Genomic DNA, 22139 nt, shown 5'->3' with positions numbered 1-22139 from the left:
GAGAAGCCCCGGGCTGGGGTAGCAGGGGGCTGCGGGTCGGGAGTGAGGGGCACCAGCAGGACTAGGGGGGGCAGGTTCCCTAGTGCTCTCTCTGCTGCTCTCCCCCCACACACACACACTTCCTGTCTGGTTAACATCCAGCCCCCCGCACCCCCCAACGACTGACCAGCAGGACCCACCTGCGAGGCGGGGGCCGTGTGGGGGGGTGTTACTCACTGGGCTGCCCCAACCCGCTGACGTTCCCAGCCCCCACAGCTCAGAGCCCAGGAATCTCCCCCGCCCCCCGCCCTGCCGGTGCCCCTCACTCCCGACCCGCAGCCCCCGGAGAGAACAGGGACCGGGCCAATATTCAGGGCTGGCTGATGGGCAGTGAATTCCCAGCCAGCGGGGGCGGGGGGGGAGCGTGGCTGGGGGGAGGGGCGCAGCTGGGAAGAGGAAGGGGGGACACTCGGAGGGGGGGAGGCTGGGTCGCCCAGCCTGACGCAGACACGGCGTGTCCCCCTCCCCCCGCCGCCAACACCCTCCTTCCCGCGGTTCAAAAGTTCCCCCCCGCCGCACTAACGGAGGCAGAACTGCCAGCACCGGCGGGGAGAGCAGCCGGCAGCAGGTGAGGGCAGTGCTGTCCAGTGGTTAGAGCGGGGCGGGGGCAGGAGCCAGAACTCCTGGGTTCTCTCCCTGGCTTCGGGAGGGGAGGCCAGCGGTTAAAGCGGGGGGCACGGTCTGGGAGGCAGGACTCCTAGGTTCTCTCCCTGGCTCGTGGGGGAGGCCAGCGGTTAAAGCGGGGGATCTGGGAGGCAGGACTCCTGGGTTCTATCCCTGGCTCTGGGGGAAGGCCACCGGTTAAAGGGGCGGGGATCTGGGAGCCAGAACTCCTGGGTTCTCTCTCTGGCTCCGGGAGGGGAGGCCAGCAGCTAAAGCGGGGGGCACGGTCTGGGCGGCAGGACTCCTGGGTTCTCTCCCTGGCTCGGGTGGGGAAGGACAGCGGTTAAAGCGGGGGGCACGGTCTGGGAGGCAGGACTCCTGGGTTTTATCCCTAGCTCTGAGCAGGGTTGCCCCGGGGGGCAAGTGAAGCAATTTACCCCAGGCCCTGCGAGCCCTGGCTCAGCAGAGATCCGGGTCCTCTGCGGCATTTCGGCGGCGGTGGGGGGCCCTTCAGTGCTGCCAAAGTCAGGGAGTGACTGAAGGGCCCCCGGCTGCCGAAATGCTGCTGAAGACCCGGACACTGCCGGGTGAGTACAAGCACCGCAGCTCCCCCGCTTTGCCCCAGGCCCCCTGAATCCTCTGGGCAGCCCTGGCTCTGGGAGATGAATGGGGGTGGGTGGTTAGAGCAGAGGGTGGGGGCTGGGAGCTAGGACTCCTGGGTTCTCTCGCTGGTTCTGGGAGAGGAAGGGGGTCTGATGGGTCACAGCAGGGGGGACTGGGATCCAATGCTCCTGGGCTCCCTGACAGGGGACGTGTCACGCTCTGTGTGGGTCATTTATTTATTCCAACGGACCTTTCCGGGTGCCGTCATCCGGACAACGCCTCCTTCCCAGCCCGGTTTAATCATCCTTATGGCCGTGCCCCAGAGTTCCTGCCAGTTTGGGCAGCCCTGGGCGGTGAAACCCCCATTGCTGAGCCCTGGGGGGGTCCAGTCCCCACCCATCCAACCGCAGCTCACCCCATTCCCATCCCTTGCAGAGATGGACCCCAGAAAAGCGCCTAAATACCTCATCTCCGCCGGGCGCCGCATACTCACCATCGCCTTTGCCCTGCTCATCTTGGGGGTCCTGACGTGGGCCTACGTCGTTGGGATCCAGCTGGTGGCCGACCAGTATCGGATCATGGCCTTCGGCCTCTACGGAGCCTTCCTCGCCGCCCACCTGGCCGTCCAGAGCCTCTTCGCCCTCCTGGAGCACCGGCGGATGAGGAGGGAGTCGTTGACCTGCAGCTACACCAGGACGGTGGCGTTGACCATCTCAGCCTACCAAGAAGACCCGTCCTACCTCCGGCAGTGCCTGGAGTCGGTGCGCACCACCCTGTACCCCCGCGAGAAGCTGCGGATCCTCATGGTGATCGACGGGAACAGCCCCGACGACCGCTACATGCTGGACATGTTCCGGGAGGTCTTTGCCGGCGAGGACGTGGGCACCTACATCTGGGAGAACAACTACCACCAGCAGCCCCCGCTGGAGGGCGAGGAGGGGGGCAGCAGCTCCCAGGGGGCGCGAGGGGAGGAGCCCGGGCCCTACACCGAGGTGGAGATGGTGGACCCAGGCCAGCTGGTGGTGGAGGAGTTGATCCGCTCCAGGCGATGTGTCTGCATCATGCAGCGATGGGGCGGGAAGCGCGAGGTGATGTACACGGCCTTCAGGGCGCTGGGCGACTCGGTGGACTATATCCAGGTAAGAGCAATGAGCTGGCCACCCTCCCCCCCGAGCCCCCAGCGCAACGCCCCCCACTGCCGTTCTGGGCATCGGGGCTGGCCCTGCCTGCCAGGGGAGAGGCCCCCACCCCGCCCCCTGCAGCACAGCACCCCCTAGCACTGCCCTGGGGCATCGGGGCCGGCCCTGACTGCCCAAGGAGAACCCCCCACCCCACTCCCTGCAGCACCCCACTCCCATGGGGCATCAGGGCCAGCACTGGCTGCCAAAGGAGAACCCCCCACCCTACCCCCTGCAGCACAGCGCCCCCTAGTGTCACACTAGCGCATTGGGGCCAGCCCTGACTGCTGGGAAGAGGCCCGTCCCCACCCTCTGCAGACAGCGCCCCCTAGCGCCAGCCTGGGGCATCAGACCAGCTCTGACTGGCAGGGGAGAGACCCCCCACCCTGCCCCCTGCCGCACAGCGCCCCCTAGTGCCACACTGGGGCATCAGGCCAGCTCTGACTGGCAGGGGAGAGACCCCCCCACCCTGCCCCCTGCCGCACAGCGCCCCCTAGCGCCAGCCTGGGGCATCAGACCAGCTCTGACTGGCAGGGGAGAGACCCCCCACCCTGCCCCCTGCCGCACAGCGCCCCCTAGTGCCACACTGGGGCATCAGGCCAGCTCTGACTGGCAGGGGAGAGACCCCCCACCCTGCCCCCTGCCGCACAGCGCCCCCAGTGCTGCACTGGGCATGAGGCTCAGCACAGCTCCCCCTGGGGGACTCAGCAGGTAACACCCCTTCTTGCTGCCCCCAGGTGTGCGACTCGGACACCAAGCTGGACCCCAGGGCCACGGTGGAGCTGGTGAAGGTGCTGGAGGCCAACAAGCACTACGGAGCCGTGGGGGGTGACGTGCGGATCCTGAACGTCTCCGACTCCTTCATCAGCTTCATGAGCAGCCTGCGCTACTGGATGGCCTTCAACGTGGAGCGCGCCTGCCAGTCCTACTTCGACTGCGTCTCCTGCATCAGCGGGCCCCTGGGTGAGCCTGCCAGGACGCCTGGGTTCTCCCACACTCTGGGAGGGGAGTGGGGGCTAGCGGTTAGAGCAGGGGGCTCTGAGAGGGGAGTGGGGTCTGTTGGGGAGAGCGATGGGGCTGGAAGCCAAGACTCCTGGATTCTCTCCCCAGCTCTGGCAGGGGAGTGGGGTCTAGTGATTAGAGCAGGGGGCTGGGAGCCAGGATGCCTGGGTTCTCCCCCTCTCCAGGAGGGGAGTGGGGTTTAGCGGTTAGAGCAGGGTGCTGGGAGCCAGGACTCATGGGTTCTCCCCCTCTCCAGGAGGGGAGTGGTGTTTAGCGGTTAGAGCAGGGTGCTGGGAGCCAGGACTCATGGGTTCTCCCCCTCTGCAGGGGGGGAGTGGGGTTTAGCGGTTAGAGCAGGGTGCTGGGAGCCAGGACACCTGGGTTCTCCCCCTTTCTGGGAGGGGAGTGGGGTTTAGCGGTTAGAGCAGGGGGACTGGGAGCCAGGATGCCTGGGTTCTCTCCCCACCTCTGGGAGGGGAGGGGTGTCTAGTGGTTAGAGAAGGGGGCTCTGGGAGGGGAATGGGGTCTGTTGGGAGAACGACAGGGCTGGAAGCCAGGACTCATGGGTTCTCCCCCTCTGCGGGGGGGAGTGGGGTTTAGCGGTTAGAGCAGGGTGCTGGGAGCCAGGACACCTGGGTTCTCCCCCTTTCCGGGAGGGGAGTGGGGTTTAGCGGTTAGAGCAGGGTGCTGGGAGCCAGGACTCATGGGTTCTCCCCCTCTCCGGGAGGGCAGTGGGGTCTATTGGCTGGAGCAGGGGGTTCTATCCCAGCTCTAGGAGGGGCAGGGAAGGGAGTGCTGGGAATTCTGGCTTTGCTGACCCTGCGCCGCCTGCTGCCCCCTGCAGGCCTGTACCGGAACGACCTGCTGCAGCAGTTCCTGGAGTCCTGGTACAACCAGAAATTCCTGGGCACTCACTGCACCTTCGGCGACGACCGGCACCTCACCAACCGCATGCTGAGTATGGGCTACGCCACCAAGTGAGTGCGTGGCCCACCTGCGCCCAGGCCTCCTTTGGGGGCTGAAGCCAGGACTCCTGGGTTCTCTCCCCGGGGCTGGGAGGGGAGTGGGGTTTAGCTGTTAGAGCAGGGGGGGCTGGGAGCCAGGACTCCTGGGTTCTCTCCCGGGGTCTGGGAGGGGAGCGGGGTCTAGTGGTTAGAAGAGGGGGGGTCGGAGCCAAGACTCCTGGGTTCTCTCCCTGGGTCTGGGAGAGGGAGTAGGGTTTAGCGGTTGCAGCAGGGGGGCTGGGATCCAGGACTCCTGGGTTCTCTCCCTGGGTCTGGGAGGAGAGTGGGGACTAGCGGTTAGAGCAGGGGGGAATGGGAGACAGGACTCCTGGGTTCTCTCCCGGGATCTGGGAGGAGAGTGGGGGCTAGTGGTTAGAGCAGGGGGGCTGGAGTCAGGACTCCTGGGTTCTCTCCCCAGGTCTCGGGGGGAAAGTGGGGGCTAGTGGTTAGAGTCAGGGAAGCTGGGACTCCTAAGTTCTATCCCTGGCTCCGGAAAGGGAGTGGGGACTAGCAGTTAGAGCAGGGGGGCTGGAGTCAGGACTCCTGGGTTCTATTGCTGGTTTTGGAAGGGGAGTGGGGGCTAGCGGTTAGAGGGGGGAGCTGAAAGCCAAGACTCCTGGGTTCTATCCCTGGGTCGAGGAGGAGAGTGGGGTCTAGAGGTTAGAGCAGGGGTGATTGGGAAACAGGACTCCTGGGTTCTCTCCCCAGGTCTGGGAAGGGAGTGGGGGCTAGCGGTTAGAGTTGGGGGGTGGGGCTGGGAGCTGGGACTCCTAGGTTCTCTCTCTGGGAGGAGAGTGGGAGCTAGTGGTTAGAGTGGGGTGGATTGGGAGACAGGACTCCTGGGTTCTCTCCCTGGGTCTGGGAGGGGAGTGGGGACTAGCGGGTAGAGCAGGGAGGCTGGAGTCAGGACTCCTGGGTTCCAACCCCAGCTCTGCATTAGCTAAGCCCCCCGCTTTCCCCGCCCCCAGGTATACAGCACGCTCCCGCTGCTACTCAGAGACGCCCGCCCAGTTCCTGCGCTGGCTGGCCCAGCAGACCCGCTGGACCAAGTCCTACTTCCGCGAGTGGCTCTTCAATGCCCTCTGGTGGCACCGGCACCATCTGTGGATGACCTACGAGGCCGTGGTGGCCGGCGTCTTCCCCTTCTTCGTGACGGCCACCGTCCTGCGCCTCTTCTACGGGGCCAGCCTGTGGGACGTGCTGTGGGTCCTGCTCTGCGTCCAGCTGGTGGCCTGCGTCAAGGCGCTCTACGCCTGCTGGCTGCGGGGCAGCCCTCGCATGCTCTTTATGAGCCTCTACGCCCTGCTCTACATGGGCGGCCTCCTGCCGGCCAAGTACTTCGCCATCGCCACCATGAACAAGAGCAGCTGGGGCACCTCCGGGAGGAAGAAGATGGTGGGCAACTTGATGCCCCTGCTGCCCGTCTCCATCTGGGGGCTGCTGCTGCTGGGGGGGCTGGGTTACACCCTCTACCAAGAGGCCCAGGCCGACTGGACCAGCCTGGTCAAGCAGGCCGAGCTGGGCTACCTGGTCATCGGGGTGGGCATCTACCTGGGCTACTGGGCCGGCATGGTGCTGCTGTACTGGGTGTGGATCCGGCGGTGCTGCCGGAAACGGGCCGATCACTACACAGTCCAGGTGTGACACCCGGACGCCGGGGTTCCTTGTTATTCTCTTCCTACCTCCCACCCCTGGCCTGGCTATGGGGAAGCTAGAAGGCCAGATTAGACAGGGAAGTGATGGCTAATGGGGAGTGAAGGGAATGAGGGCGCCAGGGGGTCTGGGTTCCATCCCCTGCTTTGGGAGGGGAGTGGTGTCTAGTGGTTAGAGCGGGTGGTGTGTGGGAACCAGGACTCCTGGGTTCTCGCCCTGGTGCTCTGGGAGGGGAGTGGTGTCGAGTGGTTAGAGTAGCAGGGCTGGGAGCCAGGAATCCTGGGTTCTATCCCCAGCTCTGAGAGGGGAGTGGTGTCTAGTGGTGGGAGCAGGGGGGATTCTATCCCTGACTTTCACAGGGGAATGGAGTCTAGTGCAGGGAGTCTCAAACTGGGGGTCGGGACCCCTCAGGGGGTCTCAAGGTTATTACCTGGGGGGTCACAAGCTGTCAGCCTCCACCCCAGACCCTGCTTTGCCTCCAGCATTTATAATAGTGTTTAATATAAAAAAATGGATTTTAATTTATGAAGGGGGGGTCACTCTCAGAGGCTTGCTGTGTGAAAGGGGTCATCTAAACAAAAGTTTGAGACCCACTTGCCTAGTGGTTAGAGCAGGGGGGCTGGGAGTCAGGACTCCTGGATTCTCTCATCACTACGGCCGTGTCTGCACTACAGGAACTATAGTGACGTAGGGTCAGTGCCAGAACGATGCCAGCCTAACCCCGTAGCATAGACTCAGCCAATGACAGGGGGGGCCCTTGGGGTAGGACACACCCCTCCCCGCTAGCGCCACTCACAAACGCCTTCTTCCACCGACCGCTGGGCATCTCTTCAGCGCTCGGGAGGGTCGGGGGTGGTAGATTTTTCACCCTCGGCAGCACTGTCGCTCTGTCAGCCCCAAGACACAGCAGCTTGGAAACTTCCATCTTTCCCCTAGTACCTAGTTAATGTTCAGCTCCAGGCGATTGTCTGACCTCGTTTTATTTATTAATCTCATCGTCTGCAGCTCCCATACCCGCACGTCTCCATTGGGACATGCTTAAACCAGTGTTGAAATGCACCTGCCTCTGGGGTGGGGCGCGGGGGCTGTTTACATAGAGTGTCCCTTGCCAGGCGCTGAGACATCGCTGTTTCTGCTGTCAGGCGCAGGAGCTGTTTATCTAGTATGGCACTGAGATACAGCTGCCTCTGGGGTGGGGCGGCTGTTTACACAGGGATCCCTTGCCCAACGCTGAGATTCATCCATCTCTAGGGAGGGGAGCATCATTGCGGGACTTCATGTTGTGGATGTCGATACATCTGCTGAATGGCCACGCTCATTGGTCGACCCTCATCTCTTTCAAGTCAGAGATGCCTGCGAGCTACGGGAGGATCTCCCTTCACAGCAGTAGTAGGTTTTTATCCTGCACTGTGTAGTTTGCCCACTCCAGTCCGACAAATGCTCCAAAGTTTACATCCTGTCGCCGTTTGCTCACACTGAAAAAAATCCCACCCCAGAGTCTGAGTTTGAGGATGAAGGTTTGGAGGGGAAATTTGCTGCTCTTGCTGGGTGGATCCTTTCACCTCGATAAACTTTACCGATCGTGAGGGCGAGAGGCGCCCCCTTTCCAGCAGGGAAATGAAGGAACGTCGTCTTATTTATTTGTCTGTAATAATTACAAAGAGCTGTTTAAGAGGAGAGATTTTATTGGATTTATTTTATAAAATGTGGCAAATAAAATGTATTTTTTTGAAAAATCGGTCTCCTCAACCCTTGTCATTAACTTTCCTTGTGTTAATTTGGATTGTTATTGATAAACCTTTGCTTTATAAATGGACCCCTGGCCCAGTGCTGAGAAGCAGCCACTTCTGGGGTGCAGTGCGTGGGTTGTCTATCCAGGAATCTGACCTCACTCCCTGCAACACAGTAAGCCCTACACCATACTGGGTCATTGGGACAAGCCCTGGCTGCCGGGTGTCACGGACTCACGGATCGTGCCCACTCTTGGCCCCATGCGGTCCGTGGGGGGTGCCCCTTTCAGGGCGACAGCCCTTCTCGGGGGTCCACTGTCTCTCGGGGTCAGGCCCCTCCACGTCCTGGAGCCGCACCTCTCTGAGCCTTAGCACGTCTGACTGTCACCGTGGGCCCCCCTCAGGGAGTCCCCTCGCTCTGGACCCCCCCGGGGCCTCCTCACCCCCAAAGGAGTTGATGCAACCCTGTTCTCTAGCCCGGAGCGACTCTCAGCCAGCATCAAACAGGAGGGTTTATTGAAAGTTGAACACAGCACAGGAAACTCTCAGGGCCTCAGGCCTGGCCACCCTCAGCCCAGCACGTCCCAGTCCCCCGGCAGCCAGGGGGGCTCTGCCTGCTCCCCCTCTCCAGCCCAGAGTCCCCCTGCACCCAGCTGGGCCTCTGATATACCCGGCCCCAAGCCCCCTCTGTCCATTGTCTTCTCTCCAGGTAAACAGGGTTGTAAACAGGAAGACCTGGGTCTCCTCTCCTCTCAGACCTCCTCTGGCTGGAACCGGCTGGTCAGGGCACCAGGGTCCTCTCCCTGCAGCCCATTGTCCTCCCACTGGCCAGAACCGGCTGTGACTCCTGAGCTGGGCCTCCGGGTCACCAGTTGCAGCTCCATCCTCCAGGCCATTGGCCGGGGTCCCAAGTTCCCTCTCTGGTCCTCTGTAACAACAAACACCCTCTCCCCTCACCTCGTTAAACCCGTAGCACCCAGGAAAACTGAGTCCCATCCCTTCTGCATGCAAACCATAGGAAAACCAAGAAAATCCCCCATAGGAAACAAGGAAAAGAAGAAACTTCCCCACTTCGTCACATCTCTCTCCCCTTCGAGGCTGAATGGAGCAGGGTCACTTAGCCAGCGACCTGGGGAAGTTCAGGGCCCCCGCCTCGAGATAAAGCATTGGCTATAACGTTGGCCCTCCCCCTCACATGATCCACCTCCATGTCATAACCCTGGAGGAGCAGGCTCCATCTCAGCAGCTGGGCATTAGCCCCTTTCATTTGGTGCAGCCACGTCAGGGGTGAATGGTCCGTGTACACCGTGAAGCGCCACCCAAATAGATATGGCTGCAGCTTTTTGAGGGCCCCCACCATGGCCAGACCTCTCTTCTCTATGGCCACATAGCACTGCTCCCGGGGTACACAATGGGGTGTCTCTCTCCCTTCGTATCAGTTTGCATCAGCACTGCCCCCAGCCCTGTGTCGGAGGAATCAGTGAACACCAGGAAGGGTTTGTTAAAATCCGGGTTTACCAGCACCGGGCCCTGGAGAAGTGCCCCCTTCAGCGCACAGAGAGCCCTCTGGAACTGCTTGGCCCAGACCACCTTGTCCGGCTTCCCCTTCCTACACAGCTCCATGAGGGGAGCTGCCAGGGAGCCCAGCTGGGGCACAAACCTATGTAGTCCCCCGCCATCCCAATGAAAGCCTGGACCTGCTTCTTATCTGGGGAGCGGGGCAGTCCTGGATCACCTCCACCTTGGCTGGCTCTGGCTTCAGGGGGCCGCCCCCCACCTTGTGGCACAAGTATGACACCTCGGCCATCCCCGTCTTGCACTTTTCAGCTTTTACTGTCAGTCTCGCATCCTGGAGGCGACCCAGCACCCTCTTCACGTGGGACACACGTTCCTCCCAGTCTGGCTAAAGACACAGATATCGTCAATGTAAGCCAGAGCAAAGTCCTCCAGCCCCCTGAGCAACTGAGCCACCAGGCGCTGGAAGCAGGGCCGGCTTTAGGCTGATTCACCCGATTTCCCTGAATTGGGCCCCGCGCCAAGGGTATGTCTACCCTACGAAATTAGGTCAAATTTATAGAGTCGGTTTTTCAGAAATCGTTTTTATACAGTCGACTGTGCGTGTCCCCGCACAAAATGCTCTAAGTACATTAAGGCGGGGGACTGCGTCCATAGTACCGAGGCTCACATTGACTTCCGGAGCGTTGCACTGTGGATAGCTGTGAGTAGCTATCCCACAGTTCCCGCAGTCTCGGCTGCCCATTGGGATTCTGGGTTCAGATCCCAATACCTGATGGGGCAAAAACAGTGTCACGGGTGGTTCTGGGTAAATGTCGTCAGGCCCCCCTCTCCCTTCCTTCCTCCATGAAAGCAAAGGCAGACAATCGTTTTGCGCCTTTTTTTCCTGGGTTACCTGTGAAGACGCCATACCATGGCAAGCATGGAGCCCGCTCAGCTCACCGTCACCATAAGTCTTCTGGGTGCTGGCAGACGTGGGACTGCATTGCTACACAGCAGCAGCTCCTTGCTTTTTGGCAGCAGATGGTGCATTATGATGGGTAGCCATTGTCATTGTATTCCTGGGTGCTCTTTTAACCGACCTCGTGAGGTCAGTCACGGGTGCCTGGGCAGACTCCTTCTGCTGAGCACCCAGGAGATGACAATGGCTAGCAGTCATAGCTCAGCGTCTTCTGCTGAGCACCCAGGAGCTGACGATGGGTAGCAATCAAACTGCACTGTCTACTGCCACCCTAAAGATGTAAAAGACAGATGGAGTAGATCAAAACAAGAAATAGACCTGATTTGTTTTGTATTGACTTGCTTCCTCCCACCTGCTGTGAAATCAACAGTCTGCTAAACTCAGGGTTTTAAGTTTGATCCTTGAGGGGGCCATTCTGTGTGTGACAGTTGTTTGTGTTTCTCCTTGATGCAAAGACACCCCCTTTGTTGATTTTAATTCCCTGTAAGCCATGTTGTCAGTCAGCCGTCCCTCCGTCAGAGCAGACAATCGTTTCACACCTTTTTTCAGCTCAGACGCCATAGCACTGGGATCGTGGAGCCCGCTCAGATCAGTGCGGCAATTATGAGCACTTTAAACACCACGCGCAGTATCCTGGAATATATGCAGAACCAGAACCTGCCAAAGCGAAAGGAGGCGAAGGCAGTGCGGTGACGAGACTGATGAGGACATAGATGTGGACATAGACTTCTCACAAAGTACAGGCCCCAGCAACGTGCACATCATAGTGTTAATGGGGCAGGTTCACACTGTGGAACACCGATTCTGGGCCCGGGGAAACAAGCACAGACTGGTGGGACCGCATAGTGTTGCAGGTCTGGGACAATTCCCAGTGGCTGCGAAACTTTCACATGCATAAAGGCACTTTCATGGAACTTTGTGACTTGCTTTCCCCTGCCCTGAAGCGCCAGAATACCAAGATGAAAGCAGCCCTCATAGTTGAGAAGCGAGTGGCGATAGCCCTGTGGAAGCTTGCAAAGCCAGACAGCTACTGGTCAGTTGGGAATCAATTTGGAGTGGGCAAAGCTACTGTGGAGGCTGCTGTGATCCAAGTAGCCCATGCAATAAAAGATCTGCTGATATCAAGGGTAGTGACTCTGGGAAATGTGCAGGTCATAGTGGATGGCTTTGCTGCAATGGGATTCTCTAACTGTGGTGGGGGGATAGACAGAAGTGAACCCATATCCCTATTTTGGCCATGGAGCACTAAGCCAGCGAGTACATAAACCGCAAGGGGTACTTTTCAATGGTGCTGCAAGCACTGGTGGATCACAAGGGACACTTCACCAACATCCACGTGGGATGGCCAGGAAAGGTACATGATGCTCACGTCTTCAGGAACTCTGGTCTGTTTCAAAAGCTGCAGGAAGGGACTTTCTTCCCAGATCAGAAAATAACCATTGGGGCTGTTGAAATGCCTATAGTTATCCTGGGGAACCCAGCCTACCTCTTAATGCCATGGCTCACGAAGCCGTACACAGGCAGCCTGGACAGTAGTCAGGAGCTGTTCAACTATAGGCTGAGCAAGTGCAGAATGGAGGTAGAATGTGCATTTGGACATTTAAAAGCTCGCTGGCACAGTTTACTGACTCAGATAGACCTCAGTGAAACCAATATCCCCATCCTTATTACTGCTTGCTGTGCACGCCACAATCTCTGTGAGAGTAAGGGGGAGACATTTATGGCGGGGTGTTAGGTTGAGGCAAATCGCCTGGCCGCTGATTACATGCAGCCAGACATCAGGGCGGTTAGAAGAGCACAGCAGGACGCGCTGTGCATCAGAGAAGCTTTGAAAACCAGGTTCATGACTGGCCAGGCTACGGTGTGAAAGTTTTGTTTGTTTCTCAGTGATGAACACCGCCCCCCTTGGTTCACTCTACTTCCCTGTAAGCTAAACACCCTCCTCTCCCCCCTTCAATACCGCTTGCAGAGGCAATAATGTCATTGTTGCTTCACATTCATGCATTCTTTATTAATTCAGCACACAAATAGGGGGATAACTGCCAAGGTAGGAGGGGTGAGGGCGGAGGGAAGGACAAGGCCACACCACACTTTAAACTTAAACTTAAAAACTTTAATACTTATTGAAGGCCAGCCTTCTGTTGCTTGGGCAATCCTTTGGGGTGGAGCGGTTGGGTGGCTGGAAGCCCCCCCACCGCGTTCTTGGGCATCTGGGTGAGGAGGCTATGGAATTTGAGGAGGAGGGTAGTTGGTTACAGAGGGGCTGTAGCAGTGGTCTGTGCTCCTGCTGCCTTTCCTGCAGCTCAACCATACGCTGGAGCATATCAGTGATGCTCCAGCAGTCGGAGCATCGAATCCTGCCTTCTGTCAGCAAGCTGACGCCACCTATCCTCCTCAGCCTGCCAGCTCTCCTCGCGTTCCTAGTGTGCTTTCCTGCACTCTGACATCGTCTGCCTCCACGCAATCCGGTGTGCTCTGTCAGTCTGGGAAGAGACCAGTAGCTCTGAAAACATCTCCTCCCGAGTGCGTTTTTTTTCACCTTCGAATCTTCGCTAGCCTCTGCGAAGGAGAAATATTTGCTGGGGGGAAAAGGAAGATTTGTGGTGAAAAAGACACATTTTAGAGAACAATAGGATCACTCCTTCCCATTAAACCTTGCTGTTCACATTACACAGCACATGTGCTTCTGTTACAAGGTAGCATTTTGCCTCTTATATTGAGGGCCTGCTGGTGTGGTGTGAGAGATCACTCATGCAGGGCCAGGCAACAGAATCCAGCTTGCAGGCAGCCACGGTAAGCCACAGTCTTTTGGGTTCTTTAACTTTCATAACATGAGGGAATGGTTTCAAACAGCAGTGCCCTCGTTTTCCATACCAAGCGGCCGTTGGGTTGGCCATTTAAAATGGGTTTGCAATTTAAAAGGAGGGGCTGTGGTTTGCGAGTTAGTGTGCAGCACAAACCCAGATAACCCCCCCCCCCCACACACACACACGCTATTCTCTGGGATGAGCACTTCACCCCTCCCCGCACCAGGTGGCTAACAGCGGGGAACATTTCTGTTCAGCCACAGCCAAACAGCCCGTCAGGAACGGGCACCTCTGAATGTCCCCTTAATAAAAGCCCTATTTCAACCAGGTGACCATGAATGAGATCACTCTCCTGAGGATAACACAGAAAGAGATAAGGAATGGACATTGTCTGAATGCCAGCAAACACCGGGATTTCCGCTCCATCCCCATACGTTAACAGACTTATCCAGTAGCTATACCGGCAGCAAATGCCAGGGCAGATTAATCATTAAACACGCCTGCCTTTAAACCACATGTAAGATTTACAAAGGTACACTCACCAGAGGTCCCTTCTCCGCCTGCAGGGTCCAGGAGCACGCCTTGGGTGGGCTCGGGGGGTACTGGCTCCAGGTCTAGGGTGAGAAACATATCTGGGCTGTTGGGGAAACCGGTTTCTACGCTTTCTTGCTATGAGCTATCTTCAGTCTCTTCGTCATCATCTTCCTCGTCCCCAGAACCCACTTCCTTGTTGCGTGATTCTCCATTGACAGAGTCCAAGCACGGGGCTGGGGTAGTGGTGGCCACACCCCCTAGCATGGCATGCAGCTCAGCGTAGAAGCGGCATGTTTGCGGCTCTGCCCTGGACCTTCTGTTTGCCTCTCTGGTTGTGTGGTAGCCTTGCCTTAGTCCTTCATTTTCACGCGGCACAGCTGTGCGTCCCTGTTATGGCCTCTGTCCTTCATGCCCTTTGAGACTTGTTCTAATGTTTCGGCATTTCGTTTACCGGAACGGAGTTCAGCTAGCACAGATTCGTCTCCCCATATGGCGAGCAGATCCCATGCCTCCCGTTCGCTCCATGCCGGGACTCCTGGGACTCCATCACGGTCACCTCTGCTGATGAGATCTGCACTCACCTGCACCTTGCCACGCTGACCAAACAGGAAATGAAATTCAAAAGTTCGCGGGCCTTTTCCTGTCTACCTGGCCAGTGCGTCTGAGTTGAGAGCGCTGTCCAGAGTGGTCACAATAGAGCACTCTGGGATAGCTCCCGGAGGCCAATACCATCGAATTGCATCCACGCTACCCCAAATTCAACCTGGCAAAGTTGATTTCGTGCTAATCCCCTCGTCAGAGGTGGAGTAAAGAAATTGATTTAAAGAGCCCTTTAAGTCAGAAAAAAAGGGCTTCGTCGTGTGGACGGGTCCAGGCTTAAATCAAGGTAATGCTGCTAAATTCGACCGAAAATCGCAGTGTAGCCAAGGCCAAAGAGGGCCCCACGCCCAAGCCCCACGCCCATGGCCTGGCTTCCCCAGGGGGCAATTTAAAGGGCCTGGGGCTCCCAGCGCCCCCTAGTGCCACCCTGGGGCATCGCGGCCGGCATCCCTGTGAGCAGCTTGTGAATTGTGCAGCCAGTCCCTCACTGGCACGGGGGGTGATCGAGGGGCTACCCTCAGGGCAGTGCTAGAGCAAACTGCCTGCTCCAGCCCCACGCTGCTAAATGCTGATCCTGCTCCAAACACCCCTACTCCTTCCAGGAAGCAGCAGCTCCTTAAGACCCCGGCCCGGCAGCTTACGTCGATCTAACCCCGTCGCTGCTCAGGCTGCAGCCTTGCCGCTGCCGATGCAAGTGCCTCGCTCCCCCGACCTAACAACCCCAGCTGCACGGAGGCGCAGGGCTAATGTGGGTGTCGCTGGGGCGACACCGTGACGCGATGGCGGCTGTCCTCGTCCATTTCCCTGCTAGGGGCTGGAGCCCTGAAACTGACAAGCAAGGCTGGTGGGCTCCTGTTGTGAACCCCGTGCCCAGCTCGCAGGTCGGGTTTTCCTCCATGGGCAGGGGTGGGGTTCCAGATAGATCCCAGCAGTCGCTCAGGCTCCCACTCCCCACCCTTTCCGGGAGCCCCGCATCCCAGAGGCCAGGGGGCCTGGCAGGGAGCAGGGAGGCCGGGAAGCAGTGGAGCGCCGGGGTGCAGACACGCTCCCAGCCCCACCCACTGCACCTCTTAAGTCGGTGGAGGACTGAAGCTTGTAGTTTAGAAATTCCCCCGTTTGTCCCTTTGTTGCCCTGGGCCGCCGGCTCTGGGCTGAGGCCTGTGCCAGCTGCAGATGACCTCGGCGTTATTCACGCCGGTTACTCAGCAGCCAGGCTGGGCCAGGGCTGACGGATTAGAGGCAAGATGAGGCCGGTGACGGGGGATCAGGGTCCCTCCCAGCCCACCCTGTCTGTTCTGCACAGCTGGGCTCTGGGAGCGGTTTCCAGACGTCTGGTCGGGGGAATTTCTGGCAAAGTGAGAACCTGACGGGAAATGATCATCCGTCACCGCCTGGATTTGGGGAATGGGCCTTGGATCTTTCCGCTCTAGGGGGCGTCAGCTCCCATCCGGCCCCAGGTGAGGGACTGGCTGTCTCTGGGAGGGAGGGGAGAGGAATGGGGCACGGCACCCTACCCCCTTAGGAGCCACCGCAGAGGGGCCACATCTCAGTGTTGGGCAAGGGGTTCCCATATAAACAGCCCCTGTACCCTACCCCAGAGGTGGCTGCATCTCAGCACCGGAGAGGAATCCCTGTATAAAGAGCCCCTGCACCCTACCCTAGAGGTGGCTGCATGGAATCACAGAATCTCAGGGTTGGAAGGGACCTCAGGAGGTATCTAGTCCAACCCCCTGCTCAGAGCAGGACCAATCCCCAACTAAATCATCCCAGCCAGGGCTTTGTCAAGCCTGACCTTAAAAACCTCTAAGGAAGGAGATTCCACCACCTCCCTAGGGAACCCATTCCAGTGCTTCACCACCCTCCTAGGGAAATAACCGAGCTGCATCTCAGAGCCAGGTGAGGGACCCCTGTATAAACCGTCCCTGTAGCCCACCCCAGAAGCGGCCGCATCTCAGCACCAGGCAAGCCATCTCCATGCATCCAAGGCTTTGGGAGGCTCCCACAGGACCTGTGGGGGGGCTGTGTGGCTGAGCCCAACACCAGGCTCTAATTAGCCCTTATCAGCCATGTCGCTGGTTGGTTCGCACCCCACCCAATCTAGCTCGTAGGCACTGGGCCCTGGCAAAGGGCCGGAGCAGCAGGGCAGGGGAAGGGGCGGAGGGTGCTGAGGGAATGGATAGACGGGTGGAGGAAGCAATGGGGTGGGAGAGAGGGAGACTCCCAATTGAGCTCAACCACGGGCGGGGGAGAGGGGACTGAACAAGACACACACACCGCTCCCTCCCCCCCAATACACCCACACTCCTGCCAACATAAACCCAGTGCCCCCCTCCCCGCAGCCCCATTCCCCACCCCCCTGAGCCAGCCAGTCCCCCCGCCCTGGTGCCGGATGGGCGCCGGGATCCCAGCCCAGTTCTGGCCTGTAGGACCTGGGCTGAGACCACAACAGCTCGTGACATCCTGACACCAAAGGATGGGTTGGAGGTGGGAGCTGCATTGGGTGCCATCGCCACCTGCTGGACAAAGGGGAACCATCAGCCCCTGGGCGTCGCAGTGAAGGAGACAAGAAAGGCAGCAATTGTGTGTGTGACACTTCTGCATTTGTATGTCTCATTTTGTACGTTTTGAAGTGACCTGGAACTTGGGGGTGCACAAGACAAGTCAGAATCCTGCAAGGGGTGCGGCCGACTGGAAAGGTTGAGAGCCACTGTCCTAGGGCACAGCCGGGGAGCCCAGCCTGTGGGCCAGGACCCCCCACAGTGGGCACTGCACTAGCCCCCTGCCTCCCATCCTGCAGCCCCCTGCTAGCTCAGCCCTGGGCTCTCCCACTCCCGGCTCTGCTGGTGCCCCTCACTCCCGAGCCACAGCCCCTGCTAGCCCAGGCCTGGGCTCCCCTACAGCTCTGCTGGTGCCCCTCACTCCCGACCTGCAGCCCCCTGATAGCCCAGACCTGGGCTCCCCTACTCCCAGATCTGCAGGTTCCCCTCACTTCTGACCTGCAGCCCCCTGATAGCCCAGCCCGGGACTCCTGCCTCTTCAGCTCTGCTGGTGCCCTTCACTCCCGACTCACAGTCCTCTACTAGCCCAGCCATGGGCTCCCCAACCTTGAGCTCTCCCTCAAGCCCAACCTGCAGTCCCTGGTTGTCCCAGCTCCCCATTCCTCCAGCTCTGTGATTCTCCCAGCTTTTCTCTGCAGCGAGGGAAAAATAGTGACCCCCAAGCTGTGGGGGGCCTGTCTTTGATTAGAGCAACCTAGTGACCCCCCCTGACCTTTGCCTGCCAGGCAGGGCTGGTCAGTGGAGGAGGGAGCAGCTGGGGTACGGAGGGGTCCCTGTAAAACCAGCCCCCACACTCTACCCAAGAGGTGGTCGAACCTCCACACTGGGCAAAGTTTCCTTGTATAAACAGGCTCTGCGCCCCACCCCAGAGGTGGTCGCACCTCCACACCGGGTGAGGAGTCCCTGTATAACCAGGGCCCACCACAAAGATGGTAGTTTTCACTCTGGAGGTGTGTATAGAGGGGTTCTGCATGCCGGGTGTGTGTGTGAGAGAGAGAGCGCATAGAACAACACAATTACAGGCAGGCAGACACAATGCCCCAGAGATACAAGCAGGGACACATGATCTATTTCAGGCTCTCACACAGAGCAGAGCTCGTTCCCTCCAGCAGGGGGCACCGTGCACGCACACACCTGCACACACACACACACACTCTCCTGCCTCTAGCATCACCACACCTATTGTGATGGCTTATGGGGAACACAGAGAGAGCACAGATTGGTGCGAATCCCTTATACCAAGGGGGGCTGGAAGCCAGGACTCCTGGCTGCTATCCTTGGCTCTGGGAGGGGAGTGGGGCCTAATGATTAAAGGGGGTTGGGAGCCAGGACCCCTGGGTTCCATACCCAGCTCTGCGAGTGGGGCAGTAATTCAGGATTTTGCGGGAGGGCGGTTGACGAGAAACCAAGGCATTAAATGTCCTTGCACGACCCCGATGTGAAATGTGCTGGCAGCATAAATTCTGTGACACCAACATCCCCGGCCCGCCCCAGACAGCGGGGAGGGCGGGTCTCTGGCTAGGAGGAGACAGCTACTAACTGGGGGGAGTGTCGGGGGGGGGATATCATGGCGAGAAAGAGAGAAATGACAGCACAGACCCCCCCCCTCCGCAATGGGAACGGCAAAATTGGCTCCCAAAGGGTTAAATCCCCACCAGTGGCTCCCAGGGCAGAGCGCCCCCTACTGACCCCGTTATCTGCAGCCCAGCGCCCCCTACTGACCCCCATAGCCCTCCCCCTTCAGCCCAGAGACCCCTACTGACCCCCATAGCCCTCCCCCTTCAGCCCAGAGACCCCTACTGACCCCCATAGCCCTCCCCATTCAGCCCAGAGACCCCTACAGACCCCCATAGCCCTCCCCCTTCAGCCCAGCGCCCCCTACTGACCCCCAACCTGCCCCCTTCAGCCCAGAGACCCCTACTGACCCCCATAGACCTCCCCCTTCAGCCCAGAGACCCCTACTGACCCCCATAGCCCTCCCCCTTCAGCCCAGCGCCCCCTACTGACCCCCAACCTGACCCCTTCAGCCCAGAGACCCCTACAGACCCCGAACCCGCCCCTACTGACCCCCATAGCCCTCTCCCTTCAGCCCAGCGCCCCCTACTGACCCCCATAGCCCTCCCCCTTCAGCCCAGCGCCCCCTGTTGACCCCCAACCCACCCCCTTCAGCCCAGAGACCCCTACAGACCCCAAACCCGCCCCTACTGACCCCCATAGCCCTCCCCCTTCAGCCCAGCGCCCCCTACTGACCCCCATAGCCCTCCCCCTTCAGCCCAGAGACCCCTACAGACCCCAAACCCGCCCCTGCAGCCCAGCGCCCCCTACTGACCCTCAACCCGCCCCCTTCAGCCCAGAGACCCCTGCAGACCCCAAACCCACCCCCTACTGACACCCATAGCCCTCCCCCTTCAGCCCAGAGACCCTTACAGACCCCAAACCCGCCCCTGCAGCCCAGCGCCCCCTACTGACCCCCAACCTGCCTTCAGCCCAGAGACTCCTACAGACCCCAAACCCGCCCCCTACTGACCCCTATAGCCCTCCCTCTTCAGCCCAGCGCCCCCTACTGACCCTCACAGCCCTCCCCCTTCAGCCCAGAGACCCCTACTGACCCCCACAGCCCTCCCCCTTCAGCCCAGAGACCCCTACAGACCCCAAACTCGCCCCCTGCAGCCCAGGGCCCCCTGACCCCCACCCTGCCCCCTGCAGCCCACCACCACCTACCCCCCACCCCTCCTTCCGCAGCCCAGCGCCCCTTACTGACCCCCCACCCCTCCCCCTGCAGCCCGGCGCCCACACTGACCCCAAACCCGCCCCCTACTGACCCTCCCACCCTGCCTCCTGCAGCCCGGCCCCCCTAGGCCTTGGTCTCCCATCCCGGGGGGGGGACAGGGGGCTCAGGGCAGACCGGGATCCTGCCATCCGATTGGCCAGAACGAGCCAACCCAGGCGGGATTTCCCCATTGGCTGGGGAATGAGGGCGTGGGGCGGGGGCGGGGCTTCCTCAATATCCCCAGTCTAGGCACTGCCTGGGGTGACGGGACGTCCCAGCCTCGCCCCCAGCCGCCCCCCTGCCTCTCGCCTGCACCCCCGCCCCGCCCCCTGCCCACCCCAGCCTGTTACCTGTCCCCCCGCCCGCCCCCCGCACTCCAGCACAGCCCCCCCCCCAGCCCCGGCTCTCACAGTTCCCTCCATCCACCTCTGCAGCCTAGACATCCCCTCCGCTACCCCCCCCGCCCTCCAGCCATCCTGCCCCCGAGACATCTCGGTCCCTCCCTCGGTCCTTTCATCCCCAGACACCCCCACTATCTATCTATCCCCAGACACCCCCTGCATCTATCTATCCCCAGCCACCCTCTGTCTATCCATCCCCACACCCCCCCCTCTATCTATCCCCGGACACCCCCTGCATCTATCTATCTATCTATCCCCACCCCATCTATCTATCTATCCCCATCCACCCTCTATCTATCCCCGGACACCCCCTGCATCTATCTATCCCCACCCACCCTCTGTCTATCCATCCCCACACACCCCTCCCTCTATCTATCCCCAGACACCCCCTGCATCTATCTATCTATCTATCTATCCCCATCCACCTTCTATCTATCTATCCCCATCCACCCTCTATCTATCCCCAGACACCCCCTGCATCTATCTATCCCCAGCCACCCTCTGTCTATCCATCCCCACACACCCCCCTCTATCTATCCCCGGACACCCCCTGCATCTATCTATCCCCAGCCACCCTCTGTCTATCCATCCCCACACACCCCCCTCTATCTATCCCCGGACACCCCCTGCATCTATCTATCTATCTATCCCCACCCCATCTATCTATCTATCCCCATCCACCCTCTATCTATCCCCGGACACCCCCTGCATCTATCTATCCCCAGACACCCCCCTCTATCTATCCCCAGACACCCCCTGCATCTATCTATCCCCACCCACCCTCTGTCTATCCATCCCCACACACCCCTCCCTCTATCTATCCCCACACACCCCTCCCTCTATCTATCCCCGGAAACCCCCTGCACCTATCTATCCCCAGCCACCCTCTGTCTATCCATCCCCACACACCCCCCTCTATCTATCCCCGGACACCCCCCTCTATCTATCCATCCCCAGACACACCCAGCGCCCCCCAGACTCACCCTGTTGTTCCCACCACCACCGGTTCTGCTCCCTCCAGCTGCCCCTGCGCTCGAGGGCTCTGTCCTGCTGGGGTACAGGGCTCGGGGTGCCCCCCCTCCGCCCCGGCCAGGTGCGCGGAGACGGTGTCAGTAAACCCGCCCCGGTCCCACCTACCCTGTGCATGGCCCGGGCAGGAGCAGGTCGATTCCCGCCCCGGGACAGATCGGGGAAGGGGCTGGGTCCCTGGGGCCCACCCAGCCATCGGGCTCTCCGCTGGGGCTGCCAGCCAAGGGGCTGAGACCCCACCGGGCCACTGAGCCAAAGGGGCCTGGAGCCCCCCAGCCAGCCCCCTGCCTGGAGGGGAAAGGCCCCACCCCGGCCGGCCAGTCCCCGCCCTGGGGCCGGAGCGGAGCTGGGGAGGGGGAATTTCCCTGCAATTGTGAGCTCCCTCCCCCTCCCCCAGCTAAGACCAGGCACCGCCCCCCCCTTCCCGGCGCTCCCCGCTGCAGCAGCCAAGGGGGCGGGAGATGGAATTTTTTGCTTTGGCTTCCAGCCAAAGGCAGAGGCTGCCGGGTGCTGCGGGCGGGGGGAGCCCAGGGCTGCGGGTCGGGAGTGAGGGGCACCCGCAGAGCTGGGGTGGGAGGGGGCAGGGCTGGGCTAGCAGGGGCTGCGGGTCGGGAGTGAGGGGCACCAGCAGAGCTGGGGGGGGCAGGGGTGGGATAGCAGGGGGCTGCGGGTTGGGAGTGAGGGGCACCGGCAGAGCTGGGGGGCAGGGGTGGGATAGCAGGGGGCTGTGGGTCAGAAGTGAGGGGCACCGGCAGAGCTGGGGGGCAGGGGTGGGATAGCAGGGGGCTGCGAATCAGGAGTGAGGGGCACTGGCAGTGTTGGAGTGAGAGGGGGCAGGAGTGAGAGTGAGGAGCACCAGCATTGGGGGTTCCCTCACTGTACCCTGATTCCTGAACTCAACCCCACATCCCAGGGATATATCCCCATCCCTTTGGCCTGGTGCCTCCCACTTTCTCTCTCATCTGCCCCTCACCCTGATGTCTGGTCCCTATAGACGGACAGCCCCACTCCCCTGAGCCAGCGACTCCCCAACCCCATCCTGGGTCAGAGCTGGTGCCTCTTTTTCTCCCAACCCATCCCCTCTCGGACCTCATCGCCCCCTCCTTTTTGTCCCACCCCCTCCTTCTGACTCCACTATAAACAGCCCCTGTG

General features: G+C 60.3%; 1 protein-coding gene across 1 annotated transcript; it reads left to right on the top strand.

Moving 5' to 3' along the window:
- Window positions 1–581: 581 nt before the first annotated feature.
- On the top strand, window positions 582–6268 carry HAS1 (hyaluronan synthase 1). The gene is made up of 5 exons (XM_050930757.1): window positions 582–607; window positions 1681–2384; window positions 3161–3386; window positions 4270–4402; window positions 5398–6268. Exons 2-5 carry the CDS (start codon window positions 1683–1685, stop codon window positions 6071–6073), a joined length of 1737 nt encoding a protein of 578 aa, XP_050786714.1. The 5' UTR covers window positions 582–607; window positions 1681–1682; the 3' UTR covers window positions 6074–6268.
- The last annotated feature ends 15871 nt before the right edge of the window (window positions 6269–22139 follow it).

Source organism: Gopherus flavomarginatus, chromosome 20 (assembly GCF_025201925.1).
Source record: "Gopherus flavomarginatus isolate rGopFla2 chromosome 20, rGopFla2.mat.asm, whole genome shotgun sequence".
NCBI classification, from domain to species: domain Eukaryota; kingdom Metazoa; phylum Chordata; order Testudines; family Testudinidae; genus Gopherus; species Gopherus flavomarginatus.
This window is presented reverse-complemented; position numbering and strand designations above follow the sequence as displayed.

Excerpts from the sequence above, each read along its gene's own strand:
- HAS1 (XM_050930757.1), top strand. The coding sequence starts at position 1,683 with ATGGACCCCAGAAAAGCGCCTAAATACCTCATCTCCGCCGGGCGCCGC. Across the intron at positions 2,385-3,160 it reads ACTCGGTGGACTATATCCAG|GTGTGCGACTCGGACACCAA; the intron begins GTAAGAGCAATG and ends TGCTGCCCCCAG. Across the intron at positions 3,387-4,269 it reads CTGCATCAGCGGGCCCCTGG|GCCTGTACCGGAACGACCTG; the intron begins GTGAGCCTGCCA and ends TGCCCCCTGCAG.